The 14,695-nt window shown below is 35.4% G+C and overlaps 1 protein-coding gene across 4 annotated transcripts in view; it reads left to right on the top strand.

The window, feature by feature from the left end:
• LOC132110391 (signal-induced proliferation-associated 1-like protein 2) overlaps nt 1-14,695 on the top strand; it is a 118,953-nt gene that overhangs the window by 68,264 nt on the left and 35,994 nt on the right. For all 4 annotated transcript variants that reach the window (XM_059516957.1, XM_059516955.1, XM_059516956.1 and 1 more), the window contains exon 9: nt 13,389-13,663. In XM_059516957.1, coding sequence (XP_059372940.1) covers nt 13,389-13,663 — 275 coding nt within the window. The remainder of the gene's footprint in view (nt 1-13,388; nt 13,664-14,695) is intronic.

The raw sequence follows: 14,695 nt of genomic DNA, 5'->3' as shown, positions 1-14,695 counted from the left end.
TTTGTTGTCAGATAATCATTTCATTTCATATGACTTAATGTCAGGGACTGCAGTAACACGTTTTGACCAGTGAGGCTTTGACTGTAATTCAGCTCTCCTGTATGCAAATGCAATAAAAGATGACACACATGGCGCTTATGAGAGTTGGAGTGTGACTGCAGCCGAACCTGACGCTGCTGAGTGCGGCGTTTAGATGGATATGTAAATATGCGCAGCACACTTTCCTCTCAATAAGGAAATAAACACACACACAAAAAAATTACAGTGGTGAGAAAGCAGCAGTTAAAGGTCCCATGACATGGATTATTTCCTTTTCTTTAAATGCTTTTTAATGTTTCCTTAGGTGTACTTATATTATTAGTATGATTTTTACACTTAAAATTTAGAAATAAAAAGCATTTTTATATCCTGATAATAGCCCTCTGGCTTGAATGCTCTGTTTGAAGGGGCGTGTCTGCTGTGAGACGCCGAGTAAACGACAGCTGTTGTGATTGGCTGACATCTTTGCATTCGAAATGCGTATTACATGTGGAACCCTCTCAAATACTACAGCTGTCGAGATTAACGAATCGTGGATTTGTTGATTATATAATTATTTTTTTTCGATCTTTTCCCATCACATGAAAGGCTGCAGTGATGAGCTGAGTAGACAGAGTCTGTTTATCGCGTGAATGCAGTGATCTCGTCATTATTGCAACACGTTTTCTCTCACAAAATGCTTTCAGCACAACTAACAGCAAACACATGAATACAGTAAGAGCTTTGTTGTGCAGCATAACAGCGTCATTAAATGTAACGGCAGTTTGGGCAAGAGTGCAGATGTACTCGCGATGTGTGACAGCTCCGAAAAAAGGGAGCGTTCTTTGATCGCTCTCTGTAGTTAAATCACAATTTAAATAACAGATTTGTTTCATGCTACTAAGAGAAACAACGTGAAGTTGATCGTTTAGTCACTGGCTTGATTCACTGATGCATAAACAGTATTAAACGATTTAGAAAGAAAGTCTGTGTGAACTTGAATAATTAGCTACACATCAGAAATCACTGATCACAGATCAGGCATTAATGAACACTGTTACTCACTGTTTGTGCCGGTGCTGTCGAATCCATATCGTAAAAGTCTGTTTGTAACGCCTGTGCTGACATTGCGACTGAATTATATGTAAATATTTGGGCGGGCAAAGCAGAGAAAGGGGAGGTAACATTTCTCTTTACAACGTCACAAAGAGGAGATTCCAGATCAGACCGTTTGAGCTTCCATTTTCTCAAAGGCAGAGAAAGATAGCAAAAATCTTGATTTACACCGATTAAAATTTCTAGAAACTTGGGGACCACATACATGCTAGGGGAAGTCATATTAATGTTAAAAAACCTCAGAAAGTGACATTTTCATGTCATAGGACCTTTAAGAAAGCATCTGATAACAGCGATGTGGATATGTTTGCACATGATCTGGCCCTCCAGTCACATTTATTTATATAGCGCTTTATACAATATATAGATTTAAAGCAAGCAGCTTTACAGTATTAAACATGGAAAAACAGTTTTGCTTTCAGTTAGAATTACAACTTGATTTTCTGCGATAACACAGATATCCAGTGTGCTAGCTAATAGGGCCGTCACTTTTTATTCGATATTCGAATATGCATTCGAACATGACGTGAAATATCCGTAATCGAACTATAAATAAAATATCCGGTTTTTAAATTGCCATTTTTTACAGTCTATGATTAGACCGTTTAATTTTAATTTTTGCCATCTTATCCAGTAGAGGGCACTCTAGACGTATTGTAGCGTAGGCCCATGACCAAATCAAGCGAATAATAGCTAGTAGCCAGGCACGTCTGTTCGCTCCGAATGTGTTTTCTCCACCGCGGGGAACATTGTAAATAAAAAGAGAGCCGCACTTAATCCAGATCAAGTTGATAGACTGGTGTTTCTTGCAAACAATATTAAGAAATGAATTAGGCTAGGCTATATGCCTTATTCCTGCTGCTGTTTAAGTTGTCACGTTATTGTTTGTGCCTGTTCTGAATCATTTTTTCTTTTTTTTCATTTAGCCTAATGTTGTGGGATATGCATAGTGGCACTTCATATAAATTGATATTCTAAGTTGATAACCTGCTGTTTCAAACATTAAGTAAAAAAAATAATAATCCAGACAGTCCTGTTTATGACTCACTGTTAAACATTTGTCTTTTGCGCGCTCATGTTCGTTATTTCCAATGTAGGATAATGGAAGCGACACGGTTGCGACGCGCTCGTTTTTTCCAGGTGCGTCCGCACCGCATCGAGTTAAAACCTCAACTTTTCAGAGAGCCGCAAGCGCACAGCAGGTCATGTGACAAGAACTAACCAATCAGCTTAATCCTTTTCCGTAACAACGTTGAAAGCTCAGCCAAGATATTTGTATTCATATATATATACGTAGATATTCGAATATATTCGAATACATTACATGATATTCGATATCCATTCGAATTTGATTTTTCTCAAAAGTGACAGCCCTACTAGCTAATGATAGAATATTTATTAATGAATACAAAAATAAATCAAAATAACAATAATATTACATTAAAGTGAATCTAGCTCAGGGCTGATTTGATTATTATAACACTGTAAGATGATTTAACGGTCAGAGCTAATGTGTTGAACAAAATAATTTATCCAAAAATAAAATAAAATAAAATTATCACTTACTTTTATTTTGTGCCACATCCATATGAATGTTTAAATGAACAGCATTTATTTGAAATACAATGTTACATGAATGTCTTCACTGCTAGTTTAATTTTAGTTCACTAATTATTAAATTTTTTTAAGGACATTTGAATGTATTGGATGTTAAAATTAATGACCTAAACTATCAACCAAAACTCCCATGATTCCCTATTGCTATTCATCTTGTTGATATGTCTTCAGGATCTTTTCATTCAGATGTCTATCTACTCAATTCAGTGTTTTTTCTAAATCAAAATCCAATGGGGCTCAATCAAAACATACTTATTATTTTCCTCTCTAAGCTGGAGAAGAAAGTTGGCCTCCAGTTGTGTTCGTGTTATCTTGGGTAGCAGTCTAATTATTCCTTAAATAACTTTTCTTTGGGGATATTCAGGCTTAGTTTTCTATCATAAATTAAAGGGACTGTAATTAAACATTTTAGTTGTCTTACAGCACATATGTTCATATCTACCTGTGAAGAGCGCTGCCCGATGAGATCTGTGCCTTCAGAAATCTTCATAATCTCTTTACAAGATTTCTCAGAGGGATGGAGTCGTATCGATGGCCAGAATGTTTGAGGGGTGTATGTTACTCCTGGCGGTGCTCCTGAGCTGTGTTCTTGGCTCTTGTAAATGCCCAAGGCATTTAAAATCACTCGGTTCGCTCCGTTTTTGGCTTTCAGAGGCTGTAGCAGCTTCTTCAATGCCATTTCCCAGAAAATCCTGAATCAAAGGCATCCTCAGTTCATGTGGTGCTTTATTAGTCCACACTTTGGTGTCATAATGCTGCATAGAATGATGGGTAAACGCTGCAAAAAGAGCGAGACATTGCACAGTGGTCAAAGACATCCATTTAGAGTACTCCATCCCAAAATGAAAATTTTATCATTGATCACTTACCCCCATGTTATTCCAAACCCGTAAAAGCTTCTTTAATCTTCGGAACACAATTTAAGATATTATGAATGAAAACCGGGAGGCTTGTGACTGTCCCATTGACTGCCAGATAAATAACAGTGTCAAGGTCCAGGAAAGTATGAAAAGCATCATCAGAATAGTCCATCTGCCACCACTGGTTCTTGAATGCTAATAAAACAAAAATAACAACTTGATTCAAATATCTGTCTCCTCTGTGTCACTCCACATCAGCGTAGCACCATTTTTGGCGAATCTGAGCAGTACACAGGCATGGAGTTAAGTGATTAATGACAAAATTTTCATTATGGGGTGGATATCCCTTTAACATATTACTTGTATTGGAATAATATTAGTTTTTTATTTAACAAAATTATTTATTCATGTAAATTATTTATTCATATTTATATGTATGTGTGTATGTGTGTGTGTCTTTAGTAATTCATATTTAATGTATTATATTAACTATTAGTAGTATTGTCTGATTATTCTAGTACAATACATCATAAAACATGCACTAAATAGATTAATATTTATATTATAGTTTTGTATTTATATTTATTAGATAAATATTCACTAATAATTTATTTAGTATATTTTTATATATATATATATATGTGTGTGTGTATGAGTCTAGAAAAATACATAAAAAATCTCACACTTGCACTATTTGTAAGAATTTCGATAGTGTTCCTATGTTGCCTTTAAGTGCTGCCAAAGTAAACTGCTCACTGTGTTTTGGAACACTTTGTGTTTTGGAGCTTTTGGTTCACTATGAGGTTTTCTTGTTCATCGACAGCGATGACATAGAAAGACAGAGGAAGCTATAACATGGTGTGGTTGATGAGCTCAGCTGGGTTTCCTGGATGGTTTGGTGATGTGGGGATCTCCAGGGATTACTGTGGTACGCTGGGTGCGAGTGGGATTAGCGGCGCTCCTGTTTTTGGCCTAATTTTCTAACGGTACTTTGTGTACCGAGGACCGTGACTGCAATCCGATGAGATGCTCCCAGAACAGATGTTTCTCATCCGGGAGTCATTATGAAACAAACCCGTGTCACCTGTCTAGGCGCATAGTTGATCTGATGGAGGTTAGACATCCCTGCTTAGTGACCCAGAGGGATTGTGTTCATATGTGTTCCTGTTTCTCAATTGGTAGAGCATTGTGTTAGCAGCGCAAGGTTGTGGGTTCGATTCCCAGGGAGCACATGTTTGGTAAAAAAATGTTAGCCTGAAGGCACTGTAAGTTGCATTTGGATAAAAGCGTCTGCTAAATGCATAAATGTAAATGTAAATATGTGACCCTGGAGCACAAGACCAGTCTTAAGTATCAATTTTTCGAAATTAGCTTTCTATTGATGTATGGTTCATTCATAATTTTGCCTAACCCTGACTGCTAAGCTTAAGTGATTATTAATAATAAATAATAAAACTGTAATAAATATTTGACTTACCATTGACATCGTCAGTGCTGGAATTTGTGGATTTGTTGGGTGTTTAAACCGTGCTTGTGTTGTGTTGTGAACATCGTGGTCAGGCTCATTAAATGAAGCGTCTCTGAAACCTTCAAAGTCACAGCACTGCAGGTCAGCGTGGATGACGGTGTCCTTGTGTCTCAGAGTACTGTGACAGACGAGCCAAACACAGAGCTGCGACCGTGTGTGTGTGTGTGTGTGAGAGAGAGAGAGAGAGAGAGAGATCTGAGCTGACATCCTGTACCTGTAGAGCATCCAGCGCTGCTCCTGGAGGACAGGATACATTTGCATACGGAATGAGCCAATGAATATCAAGGACGGGATAGGAGCGTTCGCTGCTTATGCTAATTATGCCCTCTTATTTGACTTCCACTGTCTGCTTTACAAGTGCTTCCAGTTAATAGTGAAAGGTGCTGGAAGTGATTTCAACATTGTTTGCTTGCACTTGCACTGCATTCACACTAGACTTTGAGCATATTTCTACAGACACGACACGTTTGTAGACTATCTATATCTATATCTATATATAGGATGCTGCAGAATGTGTCACACGCATTGCCGTGTCTGTAGAAATTTGCTCAAAGTTTTCCAAAATGGAAAAATATACATTAGCAGTCGAACGTTAGGCTTACTTTTCAGAGTTTTTGAAAGAAGTCCCTTATGTTCCCCAAGGCTGCATTCATTTGACCAAAAATACAGTAAAACAGCAATTTTGTAAAATATCATTGCAATATAACTGATGCACTAGTAATATTATAATAGTAGTACAGGACCATTCCAAAAGTTTGGGGTCAGTAATATATAATATAAGTATTTTATTTATAAAAATACATTTCTTAAATGTATACATGCATGTGTGTATTTATATATACATAACAAATATACACAGTACACACACATATATATTATGTAAACAAATACTTTTATTTGAATCATGACTAATTGTTTGACAACACTTTTTTTAAATAAATGCTGTTCTTTTAAAATTTCTATTTATCAAAGAGTTCCGAAAAAGATTCAAGATTCAGATTTCAACGTCAAATGATGCAGATTTCCAAACCACTTTGCATGGCAAAAATATTTCTTGAGCAGCAAATCAGCATATCAAAATTATTTCTGAAGATCATGTGACACTGAAGACTGGAGTAATGATGCTGAAAATACAGGAATAAATGTCACTTTATTATGTATTCCCATAAAAAACATTTATTTTAAATTGTAATAGTATTTCAGAATATTACTGTTTCTGAATTTTAAATTTAATAAATGCAGCCTTCTTGAGCCATTGATTTAAAAAATGTTAGTCATCCTCATGTCGTTCCAAACCTGTTTGACTTACTTTTTCACTGGAACATTTTGAAGAATGCTAAGCTTCCAAACCACTTTGCATGGCAAAAAACCTCCTTCAGCATGATTGTGTTTCTCCAGAGGGCTGCTGGGATCTGCTGCATCTGCTCGTCTCTTCTGGATGAGATGCAGTGGTTCGGCCCAGAAGCTGTCAGAAGACACAGGTCTGCTGTAACGGTCCATCTGGGCCTCTGCCGTCCGTTTGGCCATCTGCACATGTAGATTTGGCAGATTCAGGGCGGTCCTCCATTATTAAACTGAAACCGCTTTCTCTTGCATGTTAAAGAGTTCGCTGTGTGAACGGACCTTGAGTCAGAGTTTTCATCAGAAGCTACAGTACAATTCAAGTTTCAATGCCTTGAAAATGTGATTCCAAAAGAAAAGTTATTTAAGAACCCAAATCTATGGCATCAAATCTGTGATTACTTGTGTTTCCACTCATGTTGTGTATTTGATCCGTTGTCCTTGTGGTATAGGCTATGTGGGAAAAACGTCACGTCAATTGAAACAAAGAATTAATGAACATAAGAGTTCGATCAGAAGAAAAGATCTCAATTATCCAGTTGCGGCACACTTTTTAGCTTTGAATCACGATGTAACCTCTTTACGCTTTTGTGGTATTGAAGTAAGTAACTTTGCCACCTAGAGGAGAAGACATTGAATTACTTCTACAGAGACGCGAACTGTTTTGGATTTACACCCTTCAAACTTTATCACCTATGGGTATGAACGATGAAGCATTATTAAATGTAATGTTATAGTCATGCAATTGTTTTTAATGAGGTGTTGTTTCTACTATGTATTCACGATGAGTTTGAGTGACTATGGAGCCTGACTGATTGTTGTAACTGTTTACAATTACAATTTGATGCTGTTTGATGACGATGTGTTGATTTTGTGTTTTTGGATGATTTTGTTAACCTATAGTGGGATCTTGACTGATTGTTGTAACTATAATAATTTGTAACTGTTTATGATATGGTGCAAATTTTGTATTCCCAATGAGCTTAATTATTTGCAGATGGAGCTCTGTTAATTGGTCATGTGTTTATCTTAAAAGAGATGAATTTGAACATTTGAACATACTCCTGATGAAGGTCGTGTGACCGAAACGTTGTGCGATTAAAATTTAATTTGCAAGTTAAGATAGTGTATCAGAGTGTATAAGATAGTGATTATTAAAATAATAATCTTATTTTTCTACGCACCTATTACTTAGAGGTGTGCGATGGAGTTCGTTCACTAAGAACCCAAATCTAAAATCATATTGAGATATCTTTAATGCTTCTTGAGTTGCAGTCATGCAAACTTTGGAAAAGACATTATTTGTTCTTCAGACCTTCCTCTTTAAAAGAAAAAAAAAGAACCAACTGCAAGCAAAGTGATGACTTTGACCACAAAAAATGTGAATTTACCCACTCACGTTTTTACTCCTGGAGCCATTTTAAGATCCCAATGTCACTGGAATGGAACCATATAGATAGCCTTAAAAAATAAGATGCCAAAAGGAAAGTTTGTTGAAACCCAAAATCTAAAAGGGCATTAAGATATCTTTAAAAAATATTGTGTTACAGCATGCAAACGTTGGAGAAAAAAAACATGTAAAGTGCTATTTCCCATTTTTTTAATGGTCACCTCTATCATATAATGCAACAAAAGATTGCTCAAGTCAACATATTTTAATGACAGACCAACCAATCTTTATGTACAAAAAGTATATTGATGCTGCCATCTTTCTAAAGTCAATTTTACCCCTCTGAAATCTGGCTCTGATTCTCAGGTGAGAAATGTCCTGTGCAGCACTGTCACTGACTTTCTTTTTTGAAACATATACAGTAGTTTTGAGACTTTGAGACTTTGGTCATGTTTAGCATGAGAATCCAACTACCTTTAGCAGTGTAAATAAGTCAGAATGCATTAAATAGCATTAGACAATAGCATTGTCATGATGCATGGTTTGTTGGAATCAGACAAAGAAAAGACACATTTCAATGGTTCAGATTCATGCTATCGAGAATTGGCTGTGAATATTCACAAAGCTCCCCCCTTATCCCGTACGAGCCCCCACCTGGCTAATTTTGAGCTACAGACAAAACAAGTAGAAAATGTCAATTTTGGTCAAATTTAAGGATTGTGACTTTTAAGGACAAAAATGTAGCTCCAATTAGTCATTTAAAAATTGTGTGTTTCCAGCAGACAGCACAACAGATTGCTCTCTTTAAAGACGTTCAGCGCAGACACAGACGTATGGGAAGACACAGAGCTTAGCCTCGCTCGGAGGATTACTGCAGATCGCTCACTTGACGCTTTTCTTTGCTTCTAGCTGCTGTCTAGGAGTGTGTTTGTTGTTCTTTGTGAAATTATTCATTGTACTGACCAGCAGTGCTTCAGCGTCTCGTTGTTCGGTCTAATGATGTGTGTTGAAAGAAACACAAGGTTGGGTTTGCTTTAAAAAGTATGTGTGAAATCAAAACTCACAAAATGCACAGAGAGTTTAGATTTGCATTTATGCATTTGGCAAATGCTTTTATCCAACGCGACTTGCATTGCTGGGAATCAAACACATGAAAATGCTATATTTTTGATATTTTATTTATATATATATTTTTACAATTTTATATTTATTTTAAAAAGTGTAATTCTTATGGTTAAGTATTTAAGTTTTGTTTTATTTAATACTTTGGATTAGTGCATTGTTTAACAACTTTATATTATATTGCAATTTTTTTTTATTGTTTGATTTTGGAAATTTTATACATAAGGATAGGAGTTTGTTTAACAAGGCTTTGTTATATTATAAATTCATTTATTTTAGTCAATTAATCTTTTGGACATTTTACTATGCTTAGGGTTAGAGGTTTGTTAATGATTTGTAAATATTTAATTATAGAATTATAATAAACTATATTTTTAGAATTCTTGTTATAAAAATGTTATAAAATCTTTGTAAATATATATATATATATATATATATATATATATATATATATATATATATATATATATATATATATATATATATAGTTTATTTGAATTAAAAATAATTATAAAAAATATTAATTATGTCAATGTCAATGTCACCTTTATTTATATAGCGCTTTAAACAAAATACATTGCGTCAAAGCAACTGAACAACATTCATTAGGAAAACAGTGTCAATAATGCAAAATGATAGTTAAAGGCAGTTCATCATTGAATTCAGTGATGTCATCTCTGTTCAGTTAAATAGTGTCTGTGCATTTATTTGCAATCAAGTCAACGATATCGCTGTAGATGAAGTGTCCCCAACTAAGCAAGCCAGAGGCGACAGCGGCAAGGAACCGAAACTCCATCGGTGACAGAATGGAGAAAAAAACCTTGGGAGAAACCAGGCTCAGTTGGGGGGCCAGTTCTCCTCTGACCAGACGAAACCAGTAGTTCAATTCCAGGCTGCAGCAAAGTCAGATTGTGCAGAAGAATCATCTGTTTCCTGTGGTCTTGTCCTGGTGGTCCTCTGAGACAAGGTCTTTACAGGGGATCTGTATCTGGGGCTCTAGTTGTCCTGGTCTCCGCTGTCTTTCAGGAATGTAGAGGTCCTTTCTAGGTGCTGATCCAGCATCTGGTCTGGATACGTACTGGATCCGGGTGACTGCAGTGACCCTATGATCTGGACACAGACTGGATCTGGTGGCCACGGTGACCTTGGAACAAGAGAGAAACAGACAAATATTAGCATAGATGCCATTCTTCTAATGATGTAGCAAGTACATAGGTTGTTATGGGAAGTGTTTCCGGTTCCGGTTTACCTAATTAATGCAGCCTAAAAATCCTTTAACGGATTTGGATAATAAAAGCATATTAGTATGTTATGTGTATGCCAGGTTAAAGAGATGGGTCTTTAATCTAGATTTAAACTGCAAGAGTGTGTCTGCCTCCCGAACAATGTTAGGTAGGTTATTCCAGAGTTTGGGCGCCAAATAGGAAAAGGATCTGCCGCCTGCAGTTGATTTTGATATTCTAGGTATTATCAAATTGCCTGAGTTTTGAGAACGTAGCGGACGTAGAGGATTATAATGTAAAAGGAGCTCATTCAAATACTGAGGTGCTAAACCATTCAGGGCTTTAAAAGTAATAAGCAATATTTTAAAATCTATGCGATGCTTGATAGGGAGCCAGTGCAGTGTTGACAGGACCGGGCTAATATGGTCATACTTCCTGGTTCTAGTAAGAACTCTTGCTGCTGCATTTTGGACTAGCTGTAGTTTGTTTACTAAGCGTGCAGAACAACCACCCAATAAAGCATTACAATAATCTAACCTTGAGGTCATAAATGCATGGATTAACATTTCTGCATTTGACATTGAGAGCATAGGCCGTAATTTAGATATATTTTTGAGATGGAAAAATGCAGTTTTACAAATGCTAGAAACGTGGCTTTCTAAGGAAAGATTGCGATCAAGTAGCACACCTAGGTTCCTAACTGATGACGAAGAATTGACAGAGCAACCATCAAGTCTTAGACAGTGTTCTAGGTTATTACAAGCAGAGTTTTTAGGTCCTATAATTAACACCTCTGTTTTTTCAGAATTTAGCAGTAAGTAATTACTCGTCATCCAGTTTTTTATATCGACTATGCAATCCATTAGTTTTTCAAATTGGTGTGTTTCACCGGGCTGCGAAGAAATATAGAGCTGAGTATCATCAGCATAACAGTGAAAGCTAACACCATGTTTCCTGATGATATCTCCCAAGGGTAACATATAAAGCGTGAAGAGTAGCGGCCCTAGTACTGAGCCTTGAGGTACTCCATACTGCACTTGTGATCGATAGGATACATCTTCATTCACTGCTACGAACTGATGGCGGTCATATAAGTACGATTTAAACCATGCTAATGCACTTCCACTGATGCCAACAAAGTGTTCAAGTCTATGCAAAAGAATGTTGTGGTCAATTGTGTCAAACGCAGCACTAAGATCAAATAAAACTAATAGAGAGATACACCCACGATCAGATGATAAGAGCAGATCATTTGTAACTCTAAGAAGAGCAGTCTCAGTACTATGATACGGTCTAAATCCTGACTGGAAATCCTCACATATACCATTTTTCTCTAAGAAGGAATTTAATTGTGTGGATACCACCTTTTCTAGTATCTTGGACAGAAAAGGGAGATTCGAGATTGGTCTTTAATTAACTAGTTCTTTGGGGTCAAGTTGTGGTTTTTTGATGAGAGGCTTAATAACAGCCAGTTTGAAGGTTTTGGGGACATGTCCTAATGACAATGAGGAATTAATAATAGTCAGAAGAGGATCTATGACTTCTGGAAGCACCTCTTTCAGGAGCTTAGATGGTATAGGGTCTAACATACAATTCTTCCTCTCCTATGGTAGAGAATGAGTGGAACTGTTCCTCAGGTGGTCTATAGTGCACTGTCTGATGCGATACTGTAGCTGACGGCTGAATGGTTGCAATTTTATCTCTAATAGTATCGATTTTAGAAGTAAAGTAGTTCATAAACTCATTACTGCTGTGGTGTTGGGAAATGTCAACACTTGTTGAGGCTTTATTTTTCGTTAATTTAGCCACTGTATTGAATAAATACCTGGGGTTATGTTTGTTTTCTTCTAAAAGAGAAGAAAAGTAATCGGATCTAGCAGTTTTTAATGCTTCTCTGTAGAATATGTTACTTTCCCGCCAAGCAATACGAAATACCTCTAGTTTTGTTTTCCTCCAGCTGCGCTCCATTTTTCGGGCTGCTCTCTTTAGGGTGCGAGTATGCTCATTATACCATGGTGTCAAACTGTTTTCCTTAACCTTCCTTAAGCGTAAAGGAGCAACTTTATTTAAAGTGCTAGAAAAGAGAGAGTCCATAGTTTCTGTTACATCATCAAGTTGTTCTGAGGTTTTGGATATGCTAAGGAATTTGGATACATCAGGAAGATAACTTAAAAAGCAGTCTTTTGTGTTAGAAGTGATGGTTCTTCCATACTTGTAACAAGAAGTAGAATTTACAATTTTGGCTATATGAATTTTGCAAAGAACTAAATAATGATCTGAGATATCATCACTTGGCTGAATAATTTCAACACCATCAACATCAATTCCATGTGACAGTATTAAATCTAGAGTATGATTATACTATATTATATATATATATATATATATATTAGGGAAAGGGGTTTGCTTAATACTTCTGTTTTATTTTAATTAGATCTAATGCAAAAGAATATCAGTATTAATTGAAGTATTATATTGCATTTTATTAATATTATTTTATATTGTTACATTATCTTATATTAATATTTAATTTTAAATGTTACACTTTAATACATTTTTTAACGTAAAAAAATTGAAATGAAATAATATGTTTTCTTTTTTATGCTTATTTCCTAAGAGAGGGGGATTTGTTCAATAACAAATTACATTATATTATATTATATTATATTATATTATATTATATTATATTATATTATATTATATTATATTATATTATATTATATTATAATATATATTATTATATTATATTAATTTGATCTAATGCAAAAGTATTAAGCATTGCTTTCTTGATCTTTTATGGTAAATATTTTCTGCTTTTACCATCAGAATCAATGCTGTAATGTTTCTTTCTCTTCACTGATTGGTTGCATCTGCCAGATCAGCTTTTTCCTTTGTAAAAAATGTTGGGTTTATCGCTTTTTTTTGGCTCATCTTCCTGTTACTGTCACGTGGGAGCTACTTAAAGGAACAGTTCATCTGGAAATAATTCTGCCATTATTTACCTATCGTCATGTTTCCAAACCCAGGTGTAAAGAATATCCGTGCTGTTTCATGTCCATCCTTCAAGCTCAAAAACGGGAAAAAAAGTGCAATGGAAATAGTTATGATTTTCTGAAGTCATGTGATGCTAGACTGAGGTTGATTTCTCTCTCGGTCTCTCTGTCTTGCTCCAGATGGTCACGCGTGGCTGTGAGACCACAGAAATGACCTTGCGCAGGAACGGTCTTGGTCAGCTGGGCTTCCACGTCAACTTCGAGGGCATCGTGGCCGACGTGGAGCCGTTCGGATACGCCTGGAAGGCCGGTTTGCGTCAGGGCAGTCGGCTGGTGGAGATCTGTAAGGTGGCGGTGGCCACACTGACCCACGAGCAGATGATCGACCTTCTGCGCACCTCCATCTCCGTCAAGGTGGTCATTATCCAGCCGTATGAAGACGGAGCTCCCAGAAGGTATCAGTGATCTGTTCTGTCCATCTGCTATTAACATCCATACCACTTGTTGTTTTCCTTTAAAGCTAGATCTCTAAAATATTACATTTACATTTTAGTCATTTAGCAGATGCTTTTATCCAAAGCGACTTACAAATGAGAAATGGAAGCGATTACAATCAACAAAAGAGCAATGCTATACTATAACAAGTCTCCGCTTAAATCCAGAACACATAACAAGTGTTTTTTTTATAATATCATAAATAGAAAGGAAACGGATAGAATAGAAAAAGAATAGAGCAAGCTAGTGTGAGAGTTCTTTTTGCTTTTGTTAATTGTGATAATAAATGAAAAGAAAACTGATAGAATGCAAAAAGTTTAGAAAGCTAGTGCTTTTTTTTCTTTAGAAAAACAAGCAGCAAATGAATAGAGTGCAAGTCTAAAAGGGACTTTTTTTTTTTTTTTTTTTTTTTTTTAAATATAATTAGAATAGAGAGTTCTAGAGTTAGAGGTTCAATTAATGATGGAAGAGATGTGTTTTTAACCTATTCTTGAAGAAGGACTTGGCTGCTCGGATATTATATTATATTATATTATATTATATTATATTATATTATATTATATTATATTATATTATATTATATTATATTATATTATATTATATTATATTATATTATATTATATTATATTATATTATTTTTCATTATTTTGTGTATATTTATTTATTTATTTTTTATTTTTATTTTTATTTTTTTTACATGTAATACTTAAAGTTAGGGCTTTATTCAATATATGTTCAATATATTATTCAATATATGTTTCTTTTCTGTTCTGTTCTATTCTATTCTATTCTATTCTATTCTATTCTATTCTATTCTATTCTTTCTATTCTTTTAGCCATGACCGAAGATGTTAAATATTCACTATTAACTCATAGTTCTGTATGAAAGTCACTACTTTAGCTTAATAAATCCCCCACGATGGAAGTTAATAGCAGGTTTTCTGCAGTTTTTCAGCCGTACTCACATGATTTATTGTGTTGGATGGGATATG

The sequence above is a fragment of the Carassius carassius genome, chromosome 30 (assembly GCF_963082965.1).
Source record: "Carassius carassius chromosome 30, fCarCar2.1, whole genome shotgun sequence".
Lineage (NCBI taxonomy): Eukaryota > Metazoa > Chordata > Actinopteri > Cypriniformes > Cyprinidae > Carassius > Carassius carassius.
Note: the sequence above shows the minus strand (reverse complement) of the source record. Positions and strands in the feature narration are given on the sequence as shown.